Source organism: Garra rufa, chromosome 10 (assembly GCF_049309525.1).
Source record: "Garra rufa chromosome 10, GarRuf1.0, whole genome shotgun sequence".
Lineage (NCBI taxonomy): Eukaryota > Metazoa > Chordata > Actinopteri > Cypriniformes > Cyprinidae > Garra > Garra rufa.
Window position 1 is genome coordinate 44,597,256 of NC_133370.1, and position 22,384 is coordinate 44,619,639.

At 35.6% G+C, this 22,384-nt stretch overlaps 1 protein-coding gene across 1 annotated transcript in view; it reads left to right on the forward strand.

Moving 5' to 3' along the window:
- dpp6b (dipeptidyl-peptidase 6b) overlaps window positions 1-22,384 on the forward strand; it is a 59,781-nt gene that overhangs the window by 13,416 nt on the left and 23,981 nt on the right. Inside the window, exons 2-7 of the mRNA XM_073848483.1 lie at window positions 1,864-1,976; window positions 2,062-2,127; window positions 2,308-2,360; window positions 2,852-2,933; window positions 14,008-14,128; window positions 20,449-20,603. Coding sequence (XP_073704584.1) covers window positions 1,932-1,976; window positions 2,062-2,127; window positions 2,308-2,360; window positions 2,852-2,933; window positions 14,008-14,128; window positions 20,449-20,603 — 522 coding nt within the window. The 5' untranslated portion in view covers window positions 1,864-1,931. The remainder of the gene's footprint in view (window positions 1-1,863; window positions 1,977-2,061; window positions 2,128-2,307; window positions 2,361-2,851; window positions 2,934-14,007; window positions 14,129-20,448; window positions 20,604-22,384) is intronic.

Sequence of the window (22,384 nt, forward strand, 5' to 3'; positions counted from 1 at the left end):
ACAGATTCCAGCGTCAGCACCTTATTTAACAGAAAGGAATGTTTCATCAGCATTAGGTACGTCCTTGCTGCGAGATGTTCAAAAAAGTGGTGGGACAATAGCTTTGCAAAAAGTGTCCCACTCATCCCACCCGTGCTTTACGCCTATGAAAATAAGTAATGTGAAACACTAACAAAAGCAATTAAGAGTAATATTTTTATTACAGCAGTCTTCAACAGTAAAACCAACACAAAATGTACAGTCTCACAAACTTTTTTGCAAAAGTTTTCGTCCGTTCCAAAACAGGTCACGATGAGTTTTTTGCCATCTGACTATTTCTATGGTCACGCATTGATGGATTATAGAGATGTTTGTACAGGCGTACCTGTTCAGCCAAAACAGCTTTAACATTTTTCGTGAGAAATGGGGTTACACGCGAACAGTTCACTCGAGAAGCCGTGCACACAGCCACGCGAAATGGGTGATTTTACAAACCCAAGTGAACTTGCGGACACGTATAAATCAGTCTTTACGTTGCACAGATTTAGGAGCTAGTTTTAGCGCTAAACGCTTTGTGAAACACTCTTAGAGCAAAAACTTATGAGTCCTAAATTTAGGACCGACACGCCCATTAGTTTTAAGATTTTCTCCTAAATCGGCAACTTATGAGCTACTTTTAGCCTTAAGATGTTTTGTGAATACGGGCCCTGATCTATAGTGTTGAACGCAGCACTAAGATCAAGTAAAACTAGCAATGAGATGCAGCCGGTCTGACGCAAGAAGCAAGTCATTTGTGATTTTTACAAGTGCAGTTTCTGTGCTATGGTGGGGCCTGAATCCTGACTGAAATTTTTCATAGAGATCATTTTTTTGCAAGAAGGAGCTCAATTGAGCAGACACAACTTTTTCCAAAATTTAAGACATAAACGGAAGATTAGAAATGGGTCTGTAATTTGCCAGTTTACTAGGGTCTAGTTGTGGTTTCTTAATAATAGACTTAATAACCGCTAGTTTGAATGGTTTTGGGACATGACCTAAAGATAATGATGAGTTTATAATATTGAGAAGCGGTTCTTCTACTAACAGGTAACAACTCTTTAATTCATAATTTAGTGGGTGCAGGATCTAATAGGCATGATGTTGGTTTAGACGCGGTGATAAGTTTATTTAGTTCTTCCTTTTCAATAGGTGTCTTCAGGTGCATGATTGATGCTGGAGTATCAGACTATGTAGGATCTACATTTGTTATTGTATTACACTATAGAGACCTCAGAGCCAGCTGTAAATTCCAGAAGATCTGGTCGAGGTGATGCGCTGTCGGCCGGATTCAAGAGTGCTGACAATCTGGAGCTTACATGTCCGAAAACGACGATGCAAATTTTCAGATAGATGTTATCTTTATTAACATACTGCATATTTGAACTATAAACAAGTGCTACATTCCGTGGCACAAACACAGTAATATTTATAAAATGATACTGGATTTGGGCGTCCGCCATGACACTCGCTGTAAGAAGTACCGCAAGTGAAGTGATACGATTACAAACTGTGAAATGAGTTCTGATATCGCTCTAATATCACACTCTTATCAGCCAATCAGATTCGAGGAGCAGAAAGAACTGTTGTATATGTGTGTGTGTGTGTGTGTGTGTGTGTGTGTCTGTGTTTGTCAATTATTAATTAGTAATTTGGTAAGTAGCTGTGTAATAATGCATATTATCCCAAAAGGAACGATTCATACAAACTAAACACATCTCTTTCTGTTTCTCTCTCTCTCTCTCTGCCTCTCTCTCGAGGTTTATTTTATGATAATGACTAGCTGACTGTATATTAATAGGATATCATGTATGTCAAGGATAATCTTTCTCTCTTTTTTTTTCAAAGACACTGAGCTGCTGTACCTTACCCGTGACGGCAATGTGACGAAACTCAATGTGCTGACCAATACCAGCATGACTTTGGCAGGGGGAAAGATGTTTGAGAGTTTCAAAAACCAGGTTCTTACCACTTTGATTAACATCAAAACATACTAAAAAGTGACTTTAGAGCCAAGATGCATGACCTTCTTTTCTTTGGTTTCAGGGATCCTACAAACTAAAGGTTTCTCCTGATTTAAAATACGTACTGGTGGCCTACAATATTGTGCCGGTAAGTGCTTCGTATTCTGATTCATAATGTGAAGAATCCAGCTATGTTTGTTGCTCAAATGATCTAGTCTTTTGTTACAAAGTCCTCTTATCTGTTGCATCACACCTCTTTGTAAAAGATGACACGATGGGTGACTGATCGTTTCTAAAGGCCATCTCGTCTGTTCTCTTTGTTCTACAGCTTTATCAGTATTCCTTCACAGCCTATTACATCATCTGCAGCCTTGACTCTCCGTAAGTCTTGTTGTTATGACATTCTCACTGCTTTTTCTTTTACTGTCATCTCCATGAGCTCTTCAGAGAGACCTGAATTGTGGGTAGCACTGCCACCTAGTGTGTTTCCTAAGAACTGGTGTCATTTCCCTGGAACGGTCCTTGTCTGCGCAAATATAATTTGTCCTCAGAATCGGTCTCTCTCTCCAGCATGTAAATTATTCATTACGTGTAGCCTTAAACATCGCAAGTGAATTCAGATTTTGACCCGTGAAATACATCAGCATGATAATTGTATAGGATGCTATGGTAATTAGACTTCAGATGGCTTAAACACTCACACGCACATCTTTCTCATTCAGCTCACACACACACTTTCGCACTCATTCTAAGATACACATCACAATACAATTCATACAAGAAAGCAAAGAAACACGCACACACACACACACACCCCCACACCCCCACATTCGTCCTGGTTTTTGTTTTGAGATTGGTTTGTTTTTTGACAGAGAGAAAGTGGAGCTGACCCCTAATGAGGTGCCGAACACCGCACTGCAGTACGCCGGATGGGGTCCCAAAGGACAGCAACTGGTGAGAGAATCACAAACACACTCATACCACAGATGAGTCACTGAAAACACTGAGGTTTCTAGGTAAACTTTAAAAAAAAAAAGCTATAATTTAAAACTACAAAACACAAACACATTTAAAAGAGGTTGATTTAACATAGCCTATCGATATAGTCTGTTATTCATTATAACTTAAGTCAATGATTTTGTGGAACATGCAACAGGTTAAAAAGAATATGCAATATGCACATTTACTGCTTAAGCATGCATTTCAATAACATTCACGCCGGTTTCACACTGCACGCGTAAGCAGGACGTAAGCAGCGCATATTTTTTTCGGCGCCCATGTTAACAGATTAGAGCATTCACATCGCACGCAGAAGCGGCGCGGCAGCGCGTAGCAGGAGCAGAGCAGAAGCGTCAGTGCCGCGATCGTTTCGGCGCCGAGTCTACTTTTGCTGCACCGCTTACGCTGATTAAAGCCACAGTGCATTATTCTTCATCAAAATTGACCTGATTAACATAAAAAATAACAATTTCGTGTATCATATGCACCACAATCATGGCTTAAAAGACTCACCTGCACAAAATAAAGTTTTTGTGGGGTTTTATAAATAATGGCGTAGTTACACTTGTTCAAAACAATCACGTTAGCAATAGTACGTAAGCTTATTTTGATAAATACAAGAATCAAAAAAAAAATAAATATAGGCTACTGTCATTAAAATGTTAATATAAAACGTAATTTAAAATATAGAAAGAAAATCATTTTTAAAAGTGAAATTTCTGAAAGTACTGAAGGAGATCCTGTAATAATTTAATATAGATTTACAGTAGATTATATTTGCATATGATATGTCTTATCGTGTTTTTAAATATAATGGTTTCATTATAATCCTGATGATTATCTTTGGTGGACAACCACCATAATAAAATATGATATTTGTGACCCTGGACCACAAAACCAGTCATAAGGTTAAATTTTACAAAACTGAGACGTATACATCATATGAAAGCTCAATAAATAAGCTTTCTATTGATGTATGGTATGTTAGGATAGGACAATATTTGGCCGAGATACATCTATTTGAAAATCTGGAATCCGAGGGTGCAAAAAAATCAAAATACTGAGAAAATCACCTTTAAAGTTGTCCAAATTAAGTTTTAACAATGCATAATACTAATCAAAAATTACATTTTGATATATTTACAGTATAAATTTTACAAAAAAATTCATGGAACTTGATCTTTACTTAATATGCTAATGATTTTTGTCATAAAAGAAAAAAACTATGATTTTGACCCATACAATGTATTTTTGGCTACTGCTACAAATATACCCCAGCGACTTAAGACTGGTTTTGTGGTCCAGGGTCACATTTACTATCTGAATCGAACCATGTCATGTCAACAAATTGAAAAGTCAGTCATCCATTAATTATCTTGTAAATTATTGTGTCTTTAGCCCCAACAGCAGGGGCGACTTTTACCCCAAATACCATACTTTTACATATTCTTTTCGTTATTGAAAAACGGTTGCTTTAATTATCTTAAACCAAACTGGGAATCATTAGGACGACCTTTGTCTGAAAATGTATTAAATAATTTAGCGTTTCTCATTTGTTACTTAAATCTACAACATAAAAAAGAGAAAGATATTTTTTTTTTATCTTGTAAACCATACAGCATGTTAGCCTGTGTATGTGGGACAGAGGGGAACACGTCCGCATCGCAGCATGCTGCCCATATCATAAATAAAAGCACATGACCAATAATTGTCGGACAACACCTGAAATCCGCAACTGAATGAACGATACTCGTATGTAATTGAAGTTCACAATCCGCGGTTCAGCCACAATGGCCGCGCGCTGCTTCTGCGCTGCCTCTGCTCTGCTTCCGCTTCCAGTGTGAAACCGGCGTCAGTTGCACAAGTTACTACACTTAAAAAAATGCATTGTATTCTTTATATTCTTTCTCACTGTATTTCACATTCTTTTCCTGGAAATGTTTGGCTTTTACTGAATCATGTAATGAACACCATGATCATAATCTACATCAAATCCTGGTTTGCCTCGATCCACCCGTCCTGATAGAAATCTAAAGAAGCCTAAATCCCCACTAATCTTTGGAAAACAGAGTGTTTTAGGCTTTTAGCTCAATTTGACTAAAGCACTAAAGTAAAGCAGCTCTTTTTCAGAGTGCTAGAAGAACCTAGACGTGCCATAGCTGAGCTGTAAATAGTAATTGCATCTATAAGGCAAGTATACATTTTAGTGTGGCTGTATACTTTTAACTAGTCACCATTAGCTTCCACCATAGGCTCATCATAAATAAATGCTTCTATATACAAAAAGTTAGGATGATTAAGGATGATTTACAGGTACAGAGTATTGATTTATAAAGCCTATAAGTTTCACACAATTACTTGCAGAATATTATGTTATGACTTCAAAACCATTTTAACATCCTGCGCGATTTGAAAACTGACATTTCTGGGGGTCGCTATCAATATGCAGAGTACTTAAATTGCTTTGGATGCTGCTCGTGTTGGATGGAGGGTTGATTTTAAACTGTTGCAGAGGGTTGATTTTCCCCTGTGGTTAAAGGTTTGAAATATTGCATAAATTACATTTGTCTTGTATTGAAATGCTTGTATTGAAACATTTTACATTCTACCTCTAATAAAACTGTGGTAGATATTAGTTTTGTGAAGGATGACCACTGTGGTAGGAAGCCTATTTAACTGTGCTTATGATCAATCTGCATAACTGTGTCTGTATACACATAGCGACTGTCATAAAAGTCACAGAGCTTTGTACCATTCCGATGAAGTAACGATTTTAAATTTTTTCTAAAAAAAAAAAAAAAAAAAAAAAGGAATTTCATTCTAAAATGAGCAAACAATACCAGAGGGGTAAAAACATTCCAAAATTTGCCATCCCCAAACTTTTGAACTATAGTGTATCTTATGAAATCAGAAATAAATGATAAAAAATACTAGAATTATAAAATATTGTTTAAAATATTTTTATGTAGTCACATTGCTTAACATTTTGCATACCCACGTATCCATAAAATTCTGCCCAATGTATGTAAATAAGTGTGTAGCAATTAGCAAATAAACAAGTGTGAATCATCACAAGTACAGCATAGGATCTAAAGATGTGAGCTGCTCACATCGGCCTGATTGTGTCTGTTCCTTGCTGGCAGAGATAGACCAGAACCTCTAGCAAACCAATGGCAGATGGCAGCAGAATGACACAACCTCATTTCAAAAGAGCTGATTTTAGTTTTGTTCTGACCTTAATTGGTGGCATTTGGTAAGCCAAGAATCACTATTACGCTTACCTCTAATTAGGGTTAGAAAATTTAAAAAATGTAAATTCTGTCATCATTTACTCACCTTCACATTATTCCAAACCTTTATCTGTTCTGTTGGGAATAAAAAAAAAACATATAGGAGCCGTTGACTTCCATACAATTTTTTTTCCATATGAAAAAACATGAGGGTGAGTAAATGGAGCAACATGAGGGTGAGTAAATGATGACAGAATTGTCATCAATTCGAGACACTTCAGGTGAATAGGGTAAAAAAAAATAACTAATAGTTATAACCTTACTTACCCAGTTGATTGATTACATTGATAATTGCAAACATTTTTTGTATCACAAGTTTTCTAAAATGTTACGTTTAAATATGCAAATGAGGCATTATTTAATGAAATATGCACAAATTTGCATACATTTCTAGAACAAAAATCTAAACACTGGATGAAGTCAGTTTCAAAATTCTTGTTTAATTTTTTTGACGTATTAGAGTCAAAAGTTTTTACATAGGGGATTTTGGGTATCTCATTTTGTCACTCCATAATTCAGAAAAAAACTTAGAACAGACAGGAAACACTATATTTTTTAACATTTTTTGAGGAATAAAATGTTGTATAAAATCAAGCAAATTATATTTGAACAAATGCCTCTGTAATAACCTTCAGGATATAGACTGGAATAAAAATGTAAAGTTTGGTGTGTGTAAGTGCTACTGAAGTGGAGATTTATGGCTCAGTGTAGGACAAATAACTCATTTTGAGAAAACAGCCTTAAAAAATATGTATTGTAACTGAAATTTATTGACACAAATAGATAAAGTGCTATAAAAGAAATATATCTTTCCACTAGTCTGAAAAAACACTTGAAAAGCCAAAAAGCCCAAAATCTCAAATTTAGTAGGTGCATGAAAAAACAGCATTTTTGCCTACAGTGTCTCCCTTTAATCCTCATCCTTGTCCTGTTTGTGATATAGATGTGAGTGATTCCTCAAATCTCATGGCTTGTTGAGAAAGTGTGTGCTGTTACTTTTTTACTTTATGATTTTCATCCGGCAGACAATATAACAAGCGACAAAATCTAAACCCAAGGGCATATTTTAGTGTTTGTGATGGGCAAACAAGACAAACACAGACACAGGAGCATTACTGTGTTTGTTTTAGTACTGTAGTCTGTTGTTTTTGTATCAAACTCTTCTGTTATCAGTCAACACAAGAAGTGCAATATAATCCAAGCCTGTCTTGTTTGTGTTAGTGTTGACCTGCAAACACAATCTCATAAAAATATGGCTTTGCACTATATTGTTATTATCATACACAAATACATATTTGTTTTGTGTGTTACAAGCAAAGCACACATGCTCACTTATGTGTGCGTGTGAGTGGAGCATCAGGTGTGTAATTTTCCGGGCGCCCGTATGCTGTCCTGCGCCCTGCGCCTCCGTGACGCCTCCGGCAATTAGTTTTCCGTGACAGAGCAATCAGCAGGGGTCTGCGCAGCCAGAACCTACACTGAAGGTCACATCCCAGACTCCTCCGGGGGGTAGAGAGCGCGAGACAGATCAAAATGGCGGTCATGGATGAGCAGAGATAGAGATGTAGAGGAGGAGTCGCTGTACATCACAGGTGTGATGGAGGAGAACGTACGCACAGCGGGACAGGGGCCAGAGTGTAGACACATGCCATTGGCTCCGTCCCAAAAACCTACTGAACCGCCTCGCTGTCTACTGTCTACATAGGCAGCTGCCTTCTAAAGCTCAAAATAGCATTGCAGCAGTGTATAAAGCATTACATCATGAGCAAGATGATGGATTATCAATGCATAAATCAATTTCAGAATGCCGACAATTTCTGACACACTTTTCCGTGTATTATGTTGTTATTATATCCTCGTTAGTGGGACAAATCATATGAAACAGTGAAATCGCTCATAATAATTCAATCTTTTCCATCTTGTCTGTGTCTCAAAAAAGCTGTTTTGTAGTACAACGGGGATGATGTATTTTTGTAGGCCAACCCTGAAGTTAGCATTAACCTGGTTCTTTCAACAAAAACATTAATGGGATTTTTCAACAGGCTTTTGAATTATTACAGAAAATGTAAGCTCTGTGATCAACTAAGGTTTATGATTCATACATGTTTTGTTCATCAGCATAGTGGTCACAAATTAACACAACTTTCTGAAGCCTAAAAAGTTAGGCTGTAAACAAACTACATTCTTGTTACACATTTTAACACCACAGAAATTAAGCATCTAACAAATACATTATGCAATTTTTTTTTTATTTTAAAAATCATTAGGATATTAAGAACAGATCAAGCATCCATTAAGTTATTTTGTAAATTTCCCACCATAAATATCAAAACTTAATTTTTGATTAGTAATGTACATTTAATAATAAACTTCATTTGGACAACTTTAAAGCCAATTTTCTCAATATTTAGATTTTTTTTTTTTGCACCCTCAGAATCCAGATTGTCGTATCCTAACAAACCATACATCAGTGGAAAGCTTTGTCACTTTGGATAAAGGCGTAAAAGGTGTAAATATCTGCTAAATGTGTAAATGCAAATGTGTTTCTTCATGGATGGAATTTTACTAATGGGAACTTTACACCTAACTAAAACAAGTTGTCTTAGAAGGTAGAATAATCATGCTGCTTACCTTTTATTAGCCCAACTTTTCTTTAGGAACACACCTGTGGTGCCCTACAATGCTTCCTATGTAAGCTCATTGGGATTTGGGAACAGAGCAGTTGTCTTATAAGAGCTGGTCACACAAACATGTTTTTGAAGCCTATTTTTGTGTTTTTGTTTTGCTGCCTGTTTTTATCCTCATTAGACTGCATGTCTACAGCAGTAAAGCAGTGATTCATTCTGTTCATCTGTGTGTGTGTGTGTGTGTGTGTGTGTGTGTGTGTGTGTGTGTGTGTGTGTGTGTGTGTGTGTGTGTGTGTACCTGGTATTCATCACGTTGTGGGGACCAAATGTCCCCACAAGGATAGGAATACCAGTAGATTTTGACCTTGTGGGGACATTTCTCAGGTCCCCATGAGGAAACAGGCTTATAAATCATGCACAATGAGTTTTTTTGATGAAGTAAAAGTGTGCACAATCTCCTGTGAGGGCTAGGTTTAGGTGTAGGGTAGGTGTCGGGCGATAGAAAATATGGTTTGTACAGTATAAAAACCATTACGCCTATGGAATGTCCCCATAAAACATGTAAACCCAATGTGTGTGTGTGTGTGTGTGTGTGTGTGTGTGTGTGTGTGTGTGTGTGTGTGTGTGTGTGTGTGTGTGTGTGTGTGTGTGTGTATGTGTGTGCACCTGGTATTTTTCACGTTATGGGGACCAAATGTCCCCACAAGAATAGTAATACCAATAAATTTTGACATTTCTTAGGTCCCCATAAGGAAAGAGGCTTTGAGAAAGAAAAAGTGTGCACCCTGCTTTTTCTCCTATGAGGGCTAGGTTTAGTCTGTCCATCCATCCATCTGTCTGCCTCTCTATCTGTCGTTCCATCCATCTATCTATTCATCTGTCTGTCTGTCTGTCTGTCTCTGTCTGTCTGCTATTCTGTCTTTCCGTCCGTCTATCTTTTCGTCTGTCTGTCTGTCTGTCTGTCTGTCTGTCTCTCCTTCTGTCTGTCTGTCCATCTGTCTATCTGTCCATCCATCCATCTGTCTGTCTGTCTGTCTGTCTGTCTGTCTGTCTGTCTGTCTGTCTGTCTGTCTGTCTGTCCGTCCGCCCATCTGTCTGTTTGTTTGTTCGTCCGTCTGTCTGTCCGTCTGTCTGTCTGTCTGTCTGTCTGTCTGTCTGTCTGTCTGTCACATTATGGGGACCAAATTTCCCCATGAGGAAAGAGGCTTAGATATCATGCAGAATTAGTTTTTTTGAAAAAGTAAAATTGTGCACAGTCTCCTATGAGGGCTAGGTGTAGGCAATAGCATGTTAACCCACCACGCAAAACACAAAATTTTTCTCAAGGGGGACCTCCCCCCTTCCGGAACGCGACTGTGGCGATTTCTCCCGTCATCTCTGGGCCCCCTCCTGGAGGTTTGTAGGGTAGGCGATAGAAAATACGGTTTGTACACAAAAGTCATTATGCCTATGGAATGGAATCTATCTGTTTGTCTGTCTTTCCGTCCATCTATCTATCTGTCTGTCTGTCTCTCTTTCCTTCTGTCTGTCTGTCCAACTGTCTGTCTGTCTGCGATCTGTCTTTCCGTCTGTCTATCTATTCGTCTGTCAGTCTGTCTGTCTGTCTGTCTGTCTGTCTCTCTTTCTGTCTGTCTGTCTATCTGTTCATCCATCCATCTATCTGTCTAATACAAAATATCTGTATGTCTACCTGTCTCTCTGTCTGCCCCATGAGCTTTTTCTCTCATGCTGCTCACATTCAGAGTAAATGACAGATGCATTTGATAGATGCATTACAATAACAGATAAATACCAGGGCACAAGCACAACCATTAGTCAGAAGCAAAATCAGACAACATCACAGTAATAAGACAAAACCACAGGTTTAAAGTTATCCTTATTAAATAATACTAATCACAGCAAAATGCTCTTTATGGTTCCAAATGCAGTACAATTATTAATCCACAGCATTTCTGAACAGCTATCTGAGCTTCTGTTGCAACCACAACCAGAGAAATTATCGTTTTAGGAAAGAGTACACTTGACACATTCTCAGCGCAAACAGGCCTAATGTGTGACCGCCCAAAACAAGAAAACACGCTTCAAGCAATACAAACATAAAAAAAACTCTTTAAGAAAATAAACACTTTTCACACTCTCGCTAGACTATTTAATTTTGCACTCTACTGTCCAACAGTCAACATGCATGCATAATTGGAGAAATCTGACCTTGTTATTTATTTATTTATTTGGAAAATCTTGAACATTTACAACAGATTATTTTTTCCACTGTATCTGAAATGATTTATGTTGTTTGATGATGACATTCTGTGGTGGAAATGATAGTAGTGGTAGTGTGGTAATATATATATATATACAGTCAAGCCCGAAATGATTCACACCCCTGGCAAATTCTGACTTAAAGTTACTTTTATTCAACCAGCAAGTTTTTTTTTTTTTGACCGGAAATGACACAGGCTTCTCCCAAAAGATAATAAGACGATGTACAAGAGGCATCATTGTGGAAAAAAATTCTCAGCTTTTATTTACATTTGAACAAAAAGTGGCATGTCCAAAATTATTCATACCCTTTGCAAACTGTCACAGTCTATGGCAAAATCCAAAGTTCTATACCATTCCAAATAGTCCAAGCTTTTCTAAAGCATCCAATTACCCTGATTCATTGGGAACAGCTGTTTTAATCAACTCAACGGGTGAAAAACAGAAGCTCTCTGCTGTTGGTTTGTGGACAGTCATGGCTAAGGCAAAGGAGCTCACTGAGGACCTGCAGCTGTGCAGTGTGGCTGCTCACAAGTCAGGAAAGGGCTATGAGACCATATCTAAATGTTTTGAAGTTCCACTGTACTGGCCAGGAGGATAGTGAGAGAGGTAAAAAAAAAAAAAAAAAAGAATCCAAGGATCACCATCCTGATGAATCTGGGCTCTGCTGGTGGCAACATCTCAAGGCAGACAGTCCAACGGACACTGCACATCACTGGGTTTCACGGACGCAGACCAAGGAGGACACCACTTCTCCAGATAAGGCACACAAAAGCCCACTTGGCCTTTGCAAATGCTCATCTGGATAAAGAAGAAAACTTCTGGTCTTCTGTTTTGTGGTCAGATGAAACAAAAATTGAATTGTTTGGCCACAATGATGTAGCTTTCATTTGGCGTAAAAAAGGAGAAGCCTTCAACCCTAAGAACACCATCCCCACTGTCAAACATTGGGGGTGTTTTTCAGCCGGTGGACCAGGGAACCTAATCACAGTAAACGGCACCATGAAAAAGGAGCAATACATCAAAATTCTCAACAACAACATCAGGCAGTCTGCAGACAAACTTGGCCTTGGGCACCAGTGGACAATTCAGCTCAAAAAACGACCCAAAACACACAGCAAAAGTTGTGAATAAATGGTTAGCAGACAAAAACATTAACGTTTTTGCAGAGGCCCAGCCAGAGTCCTGACTTAAATCCAATTGAGAATCTGTGGAGGGAGCTAAAGATCAGGGTGATGGCAAGGAGACCCTCAAACCTGAAAGAGTTGGAGCTCATCGCTAAAGATGAATGGGCAAAAATAACAGTGGAGACATACAAAATGCTGGTCAGCATAATAATATGTATGTAATGTAATAGCCAAAAAAAAAAAAAAACCTTTTCTATTGATTATCGAGAAGGGTATGAATAATTTTTGCCACTGTTTGTTCAAATGTAAATAAAAGATGAGTAATATTTTTTTTTCCACAATGATGCCTTTTGTACGTCGTCTTATTATCTTCTGGGAGATGTCTGTGTCATTTCTAATAAAAAAAAAAACTTGCTGGTTTAATAAAAGTAACTAAGTCAGAATTTGCCAGTGGTATGAATAATTTTGTGTATACACACACACACACACACACACACACACACACACACACACACACAAACAAACAAACAAACAAACACACACACATTGAAAAGTTGGAAAAAGAAACAAGGTCTTCAAGTTTCCAAGTTTCCAACAGTGAATCTCTTATGGCAGATGAAAAGCGGTGTTCTAAGTTGAATTTAAATTGGTACATTATAAAACTGTCCTCCTCTTAATGAAATAATGTTACATTGTAGTTTATTATCATTCTTCTTTTTAAAGTTTGTCTTTTTTTCAGACATGGTCTGTTAGATTTGCATTAGTACGGCATATCTCTGATTTTGGCAGAACATGATTCAGCTGCTGAATAAATCCCACCGCACACACATTACCTCTCCCACAGCTGTCTATCATCCTGCACACAGTCTGCCACCAACCCTGATTACTGTAGCATCACACAACATTGTAAATATTCACTAGAGATGTGTGAGATGTTACAACACATATACTCAAATTAAGTGTAAATTAATAATTTAAATTCGTGTTTCAATGTTTAGTGTATTTGCTCTGCTTTGCTGAATAGTTTCAGCAGTGCAGTCCAGACATGTTGATTTTCACTATAGAGCTCAACGGAGACCACATTTTCCAGCAGCCTTGTTCCTGAAAGACTTTTTCCCTTTGTTTTCTCAATGTGCATGTCAAAAATTCTCCATTTAATATTTTTAAGCCTTGAACCACATTGCAACATTTGAAAACCTGAATAAAAACATCCAGATACAAGGCTGTGTGCTTACATTCTTGTATGAGGAATTGAATTGCTCTCTGAATCTCTCTGAAATTATAAAGCCTTGACTGTAAATTTTGAATTTATAAGATACAATATATTAGAAAGCGTACTGTAAAAATATTCAGAAATATATCAATAGTTTGAAAGGGTAGGGCGACCAGGTCAGTTATGTCATTCACAATGTTTCATTGGGGTTTGATTTCTGTTCATATGGTAACAGCCACTTTCTGATTGGTGGATCTCTCTTGAGGGATTATGGGAAGTGTAGTTTTTCACCTAGCATTCTTTTTTAAGATGAAATCATACTACTTAAACTAAAGTGTATATACTATCACTAAACAATCTCATGGCTGATCTGTGCTAGGTGTATACATTATCGCTATAGAGATAATGGGATTTTTATATCCGTAACCCTCCAAAAATCTTACAGCTACAGGAGTTACTTTGTCTGCTTTAACATGCTCTTTCATGCAATCATTTGTTCTTCTTTCCTGACAGATTTTCATCTTTGAAAATAACATCTACTACAAAGCGCAAGTGAACAGTCCATCAATCCGCCTTGTGTCCACAGGCAGTCTGGGGGTCGTATTTAATGGACTTGCTGACTGGCTCTATGAAGGTAAAACCCATAAGCATGAATAATAAAAAACCCAGAGGAGTGTGTGCATGTAATAAAAGAGCAGAAGTGATTGTGAGTGTCTGATGTGTTTAGTCTGGGTGGAGATTCTGTTTATTTGTACATACAGTGTTGCATTCGTGTATGTGTACCTCTCTTGACTCTTCTCAAATTAAATGGATTTTTTACTTTTTTTTTAATTTCATTTTTTATTTAAACAACATTGCTGGAATATGCAGAGCATATCGGTTTAGAGATCTTGCACATTTTTCCAGATACCAGGAATTTGGAAAAATAAAGATAAATAGCATGGAAAAAATACATTTTGTTGTTTAGAACTTCTTGATGAAACAGACACCCAACAGATATCTGTAACAGATATATTCTACAAGTCCAAATAATAACAACATTTACACAAAAGTACATTGATAATAATATTTTTTATAATATTGAAACATGCATTATATAAACAATATGTGTTAAACTTTGTTTGATTGATTTATTTTATTCAATTACTTTGCTAAATTACTTTGTAATAATAACAGTTTATGTTATTATTAATATTAATATTAGTATTATTACTAAATATGCTAAACATATTTGGATACTTCTTAATTCTGAGCATGTAAAAGTGAGTCAGTTTGTTTTTTTCTGTTTTTGTCCTTATTCTGGATACTGAACCTGCTCTCATACACAACAATTGCAATGAAGTGTAGTTACTGTAAATCCCATTAACTGTCATATTCGTCTCTATTCATACACTCATCACTATTCATATACTCATCACTTTTTTTTATATACCTTTTCTGAAAAATATGAAGGGGAATCAGATTAAAGCATTAATGCTGGTGTGTCTATGAACCCGTACAAGGTCATAGTGAGCTCATTTTACAGCAGTAGATGCACCAAACTCTTTCAATACCTTAGTCTGGCTGATTTGCCAAAGCAGCCAAATATGTGTCATTCAACAGTCTTAAATTAAAACCAAGTTTTCATTTAATCATAAGCACATAAAAGCAAATGCTAAACTTACACCATATTGAAATGAAAAATACCCAGTCCTTGTTAATAAAATGCAGATATTATTAGACCTGTTAGGGCATGAACAGCGTTGGGATGTGATCTTAAGATTAAATCTATGTACATCTAAAAAATGCTGGTTAAAAACAACCCAGCGCTGGGTGAAATATAGATAAACCCAGCAGCTTTCTGGGTAGTTTTATTTAACTCAACTATTACTTAAAAATGACTATATGTGACCCTGGACCACAAAATCAGTCATATGGCTTATAAATAAGATTTCCATTGATCTATAGTTTGTTAGGATAGGACAATATTTGGCCAAGATACAACTATCTTAAATCTGAAAGTGCAAAAATATCAAAATATTGAGAAAATTGCCTTTTAAAGTTGTCCAAATGAAGTTCTTAGCAATGCATATTAGTAATCAAAAATTAAGTTTTGGTATATTTACGATAGGAAATTTAGAAAATAGAGTTCATGGAACATGGTCTTTATTTAATATCCTAATGATTTTTGGCATTAAAAAAATGTATGATTTTGGACCCATACAATGTATTTTTGGCTACTGCTACAAATATATGTGTGCTACTATGTGGTCCAGGGCCACATATTTCTTGCTTAAAATTCACCCAAAATAGTTTGCAAATTAACATTTATTAATATGTTTAATAAATTAACATTTCTTAATAAGTTCTTAATGTAATCCATTGTGCAATAGTGTGGCCTAAAACAATGTTCGAGTATAATTTCCCAGAATATTAGGATTTTAATACTCATAATGATTAATGTAGCATCTTGAGCTAAATGCTGTTTTCCTTAAGATTATGCTCATTTAGACAGTCATTTTCTAGATCTATCTGGAATTAACTGGAAAGTTCAGTTAATTCTTGAGGAGTGAAATGCTGCTGGGTAAAACTGAAGTGGCCTTGGTGACATCTGCTAAAAAAGGAAAGTCATTTTAGAGGCTTTTTTTTTTCTTTTGAATTGCTTGCGCCGATAAGTCTTTCACAATAGAAGACCAACAACATGTATTAAGAAAGTAAATAGGGTCAAAATGACTTGCTGAGGAATGGACCCTTATGACAAAACCAGTCATAAGGGTCCATTTTTTAAAAATTGGGATTTATATATAATCTGAAAGTTGAATAAATAAGCTTTCCATTAATGTATGTTTTGTTAGAATAGGACATTGTTTGGTGATCTGAATCAAAAATCTGGAATCTTAGGGTGCAAAAAAATCCAAATGTTGAGAAAATCGCCTTTAAAGTTGTCCAAATGAAGTTCATAGTGATGCATACTACTAATCAAAAAATAAGTTTTGATATATTTATGGTAGGAAATTTACAAAATATCTTCATGGAACATGATCTTTACATAATATCCTAATGATTTTTTGCATAAAAGAAAAATCAGTTTGACCCATACAGTGTGTTTTGGGCTATTGCTACAAATATACCTGTGCTACTTAAGACTGGTTTTGTGGTCACTGTGGTTTTTAACCATAGACTGTAAAAAATATGGACGTAGTATCCGTGACGTCACCCGTAGGATTCTGAAGCGCTATTTTGAAGCCTGTTGTGGGCGGGATTCGGCCGTCGCCATCTTGGAAACGCGTCACCGCGCGTCACTCCCGGACAATCAAAAATGGGCAAAAAGGCGGGACGTGGGTGGAGCTGGTTGCTGAAACCACGCCCGCCTAGCGCGACAGTGGTGACAGCAGCGGCAATCCCCCTGTCACTCAAGTGGACACACCCTTAATTATGCTGAACTTTAAGGCTTAATATAACTTAAACGGATGAGTTATAAAAAAAATTCACCCCCCTCACAGTTGACATGAAGGGCAAAACTAGCTATATAGACCAAAACCATTTTTTGAACCAGGCTGTAAACATACTTTTTTCTGCTGTAAAGTTGGGCATTTTAACATGGGGAGTCAATGGGACTGACTCTCTTTTGCAGCCAGCCTCAAGCGGCCAGTCGATGAATTGCATTTTAAGACACTTCCGTGTTGGTTTCAATAGAGAGAGCGGGAGGTTGCCCCTTGTTTTTAACACTAATAAAAACAAATCAGCATATTAGAATGATTGCATCATTACAGAATGTTGTGCAATACTGATCATTTCTTCTCCTGATGTTACGAGGGGGTTTCTCCTCAGGGCTCTGAATGCTCTTTATTTGCTGTGAGGACTACATCTATTTTTGAGTCATGTCAAACATGCTGTTAATGGTGTAAAATCACTGCTCCTCCGCCGGGCCGCAGGAGTCATTCACATGTGAACCGTCTCTCTGACTCCCTCAGGATGAAGTGACATCCTCCAGAAACGCACACAGCCCTTTACTTGGTTTTGTCCAGACTTTGATTGACCTTTTTCATTTCCCTTCATCTGTGGCTTTAGTTGTAATGAGAAAGTTATTTCTAGCATGTCGGGGGTAATAAACTTGATGCAGTTATTTTTTATAGTTTGTACAGCTGAGGGTCATATCTTTTTTTAAAGCATTGCAGCCAAACAGACCAGTGTTATATAATTTTAATCATACATTTGCTTTTGCATATTATATAAAAGTGTTCATCAGTTAGGTTTTTTTCCTCGTCGTTGTCATCTCTGTCGTTCTGTCGGTTCTGCTGTATGAGGGCACATTGGCTGCGGATTTGTTTGTGACACATGCTGAACTGTATTGTATGCTGGTAATTGGTTTTATCCTAAATTAACATCTCAGTCTGAGGCTATTCTTAGTCACATGCTCATACAACATCTATTTATTCTTTTCTGTGTAAAGATCTCTACTGCCATCCTGTGGTCTCACATTTCATGACAGATAGCATTTAATCAGAACTGACAGAGCAAGAATAGGAAGTGTTAATCAAAAAAATGCAAGTTTTGTAATTAGTGGAACATGAAAGAAGATATTTGGAAGAATGCTTAAGCTGCTCCTTTCCATGAAATAAAAGTGGATGGTTATATGATAACATGAAACTATAAATCAAACGAACCGTTTTATGGTGTTTTAAAAAGAGTTTTATGATGCGAATAAAATAAATTTTGTTAATTTAAAAAATTGTAAAATAAAATAAAATATAAATTTAAATATAAATAAATAAAGTTACGTACTAAATTAAAATCACATGAAGCACTGAAATTTACTAAAACTAAAAAAAGGCTGAATTAGGCTAAATAGAAATATTAAAAAGATCTATGACAATGACATAAAAATGTTAACTAAAATTGAAGAAAAAATAAAATATATGAAAATATACAAATAATAGCAAATAAATACTATAAAAGTATAAATATAACTAAAAAACTATTAAAATGACAAAAGTGCATTTCAGAATTACTAAAATTGAAACAAAAATTAAAATAAAACAGAAAATGTAAAAAATAATAGCTAATAAATACTATAAAAGTATATAAATATTACTCAAAAAGAAATATTAAAATGCCAAAAGCACATTAGAGAGTTAATTAACCTAAAACTAAAATAAAATGACAAATAAATGTTATAGATGTACATAAGTATTACTAAAAAAGAACTGTTAAAATGGCAAAAGGACATTTCATAGTTAAAATAAAACAAAAAATATATATAAAAAAGCAAATAAAAGTATAAAAGTATATTCATATTACTAAAAAAGAACTACTGAAACAACAAACGCACATTGCGGTTACTGTACTAAAATTAAAATAAAACGAAAAATATAAAAATAATAGCTTATAAATATTATAAAAGTATATAAATATTGCTAAAAAAGAACTATTAAAATGACAAAAGCACATTTTAAAGTTACTAAAATGTAAAATAAAATGAAATAAAACAGAAAATATAAAAGCAAATACATACTATAAAAGTGTATAAATATTAATAAAAAAATAACTATTAAAATGTCAAAAGCCCATTACAGAAATAAGAAAACTTACAATAAAATTAAAATAAAACAAAACATATAAAAATAATGGCAAATAAATACTAAAAAGTATATTAATATTACTAAACGAGAACTATTAAAATGTCAAAAGCCCATTACAGAAATAAGAAAACTTACAATAAAATTAAATAAAGCAGAAAATATAAAAGAAAAGCAAATAAATATTATAAAATTATATAAATATTACAAAAAAAATAACTATTAAAATGTCAAAAGCCTATTACAGAATTGCTAAAAATTAAACTAAAAATGAAATATAAAAATAATTGCAAATAAACACTATAAAAGTATATAAATATTATTTAAAAACTATTAAAATTACAAAACCATATTACAGAGTTTCTAAAACTTAAACCAAAATATAAAAATATAAAAATAATAGCAAATAAACATTAAAATATTAAAATATTAAAATGACAAAACCACATTACAGAGTTTCTAAAACTTAAACTAAAATTAAAATAAAACAGAAAATATAAAAGAAAAGCAAATAAATACTAAAAAAATATATAAATATTACTAAAAAAAACTATTAAAATGACAAAACCACATTACAGAGTTTCTAAAACTTATGTAAAATAATGTAAAAAAATTAAAGCAAATAAATACTATACAAATATATAAATGTAACTAAAGTCACACTGACAGACACATCTGTTTAATTTCTCCTTTGGTGTTGTACAGAAAAGTATATGGGTTTGTAATAACAATAAAAAATAAAAATAATTATTAGGTGAACTGTTCCTTTAATATTTGGAGCTATTGTTCAGCTGTTAATGTCTCAGGGCTAAGTCATTAGGGCTTTGTATTTCAAAATTAATTTCTGTTTAAATAAATAAGTAGCTTGTTGCTTTTAATGCCACAATTTGCATAAGAATTTATGAAAATGTATTGAATGAGGCCTGTTCCTGACTTGCACCAAAAAATAAATAAATAAACAAGCAAATAAAATGATGTCAGTGTTGTTCTTGTCTAGGTTACATAATGTCTTAATGAGCTCCAGAGGTCCGGTTTGCAGTGTTACAGACAGTCATATTTTACATTCCCTCATCTGACGGCCGTTCTGTTCCTCCTCCGGCTCACGGCTGTCAGCTTTATGGAGTGATGGATGAGACCCCCGAGGCAGAAGCCTAAAGGCAAATGGATGCGATAAATCACACAGGCTGTTTTTGCACATGTTGCAGTTATGTATTGTGCAGCGTGTCCTCTGTCCACGTTTGCTTGAAAGGATATTTAATACTTTAACACATTTTAGCACCTATAGATGTAGTCACCACGCAAAGCTTGAAAGAATACATGTCACTTGTTTGTGTGCAGTGTGTAGCCTTTGGTTTTGTGTTTAATACACTTGTGTTTGATTTGTTTGTGTTTACAGAGGAGATCTTCCAGAGTCAAATTGCTCACTGGTGGTCACCAGATGGTCTTAGACTGGCGTATGCCACCATTGATGACACTAAGGTGCCCAAGATGGAGATACCCATGTTCACAAACGCAATGTATCCCACCGGACAGGAATACCGCTACCCTAAAGTAAATCTTTGCACCTTCTTTTTATGATCAAACCAGGGCCTAGTCACGTGTGCCTTACTGTCAGTGTAACCTTGAAATGAGATCTGATGTGTTGAATGTTGTTTTGAGTGACATTTAAAGGGACAGTGCACCTAAAAATGAAAAATCTGTCATCATGTCTTTCCAAACTAGAAGGCTTTCTTTCATCTTTGGAACACAAATGAGATATTTTTAATATCCTCTCATTGTTTTTCTTCATCCATTCAAAAGCTTATTAGAAAAAGTAAATCCATATGAATCAAGTGGTTTAATCCGAGTCTTCCGAATAGACTTTATATGATCGCTTTATATGATAAACTGATTTAATTTAGGCTTTTATTATGTTATTCACATACATAGAACACATTAAATATGGTCAACTGAAGCTCAGTCATGCTTGCTTGATGCACAAAAACAAACCTCATTGCTCATCGTGCATCAACACACACATACAGTTGAGCTTCTGCTTTAATGGATAGATAAAAAATGATGAGAGAATATTTAAAATATTTATTTTGACATTGTATGAATGACTTTTGTGTTGAAATGACATGAAGGTGAGTAAATGATGACAGTAAATTACTTTCTTTGTTGAATGCAAAAGAAGAATGCAAAAGAAAATATTTTGAAGAATGCTGGTAACCAAAGAGTTGACGGTAGCCATTGACTTCCATAGTTTTTTTTTTTTTTTAATGCATTGTAAGTCAATGGCTACCGGCAACTGTTTGTATCCAAACATTCTTCAAAATATCTAAGGAGAGGGGATGGAAGCCAGTTTCCGCCACTGAATAAAAAATAAAGGTAATTTCGACTTTTTATCTCACAATTCTGACTTTTCCTTCTCAGATTTGTGTCATATAAACTCACAATTCTGACTTTTTTTCTGAGAACTGTGAGATATAAACGCACAATTGTGAGAAATAGAGTCAGAAAGGTGAGATATAAACTTGCATTAGATATATTCTTGCATTTGTAAGTTTGTGTCTGGTCTCTCTCTTATCTTTTCTCAGAATTGTGAGATATAACCTCGCAATTGTGAGTTATGAAGTTTATATCTCGCAATTCTGACACTATATCTAACAATTTTAAGTTTATATCTCACAATTCTGAGAAAAAAGTCAGAATTGTAAGATAACAAATTTCAATAACCTTTTTCTATTTTTTTATTCAGTGGTGGGAATTGGCTTCCATAATAGGGTTTTATTTTTGGATGAACTATGCCTTTAAAGGTTGTATCAGCGATTTCTAGCCTGAAACATAAAGTGTAAAATTCAGCTTATCTTTCATCACGATCCGCTCGCTGCCTGCCCCATAAATTGTCTGTGAAAAAACCGCGTCTCTCTGGTCAGCCTAGGGTCCGAGATATGCCAAAAAAACAATCGGTACTACCAACCATTCCACAGCAAAAACAAACATTGTTCCAACCAATCAGCATCAGGGGTTTGGTGTTGTGGACTTTCGCTCCGCCTCCCTCACATCCCTGCACCAGTAGGAAAGTCCACAACACGAACCCCCTGACGCTGATTGGTTGGAACACGGTTTGTTTATCTGTGGTTATAGTTGATAGCGCCGATTGTTTTTTTGGCATATCTCGGACCCTAGGCTGACCAGAGAGACGCGTTTTTTTCACAGACAATTTATGGGGCAGGCAGCGAGCGGATCGTGAATAAAGGTCAGCTGAATTTGACACTTTATGTTTTAGGCTAGAAATCGCTGATACAACCTTTAAGGGTCCCGTGATGAGATCTCTGTTGTCTCTGTAG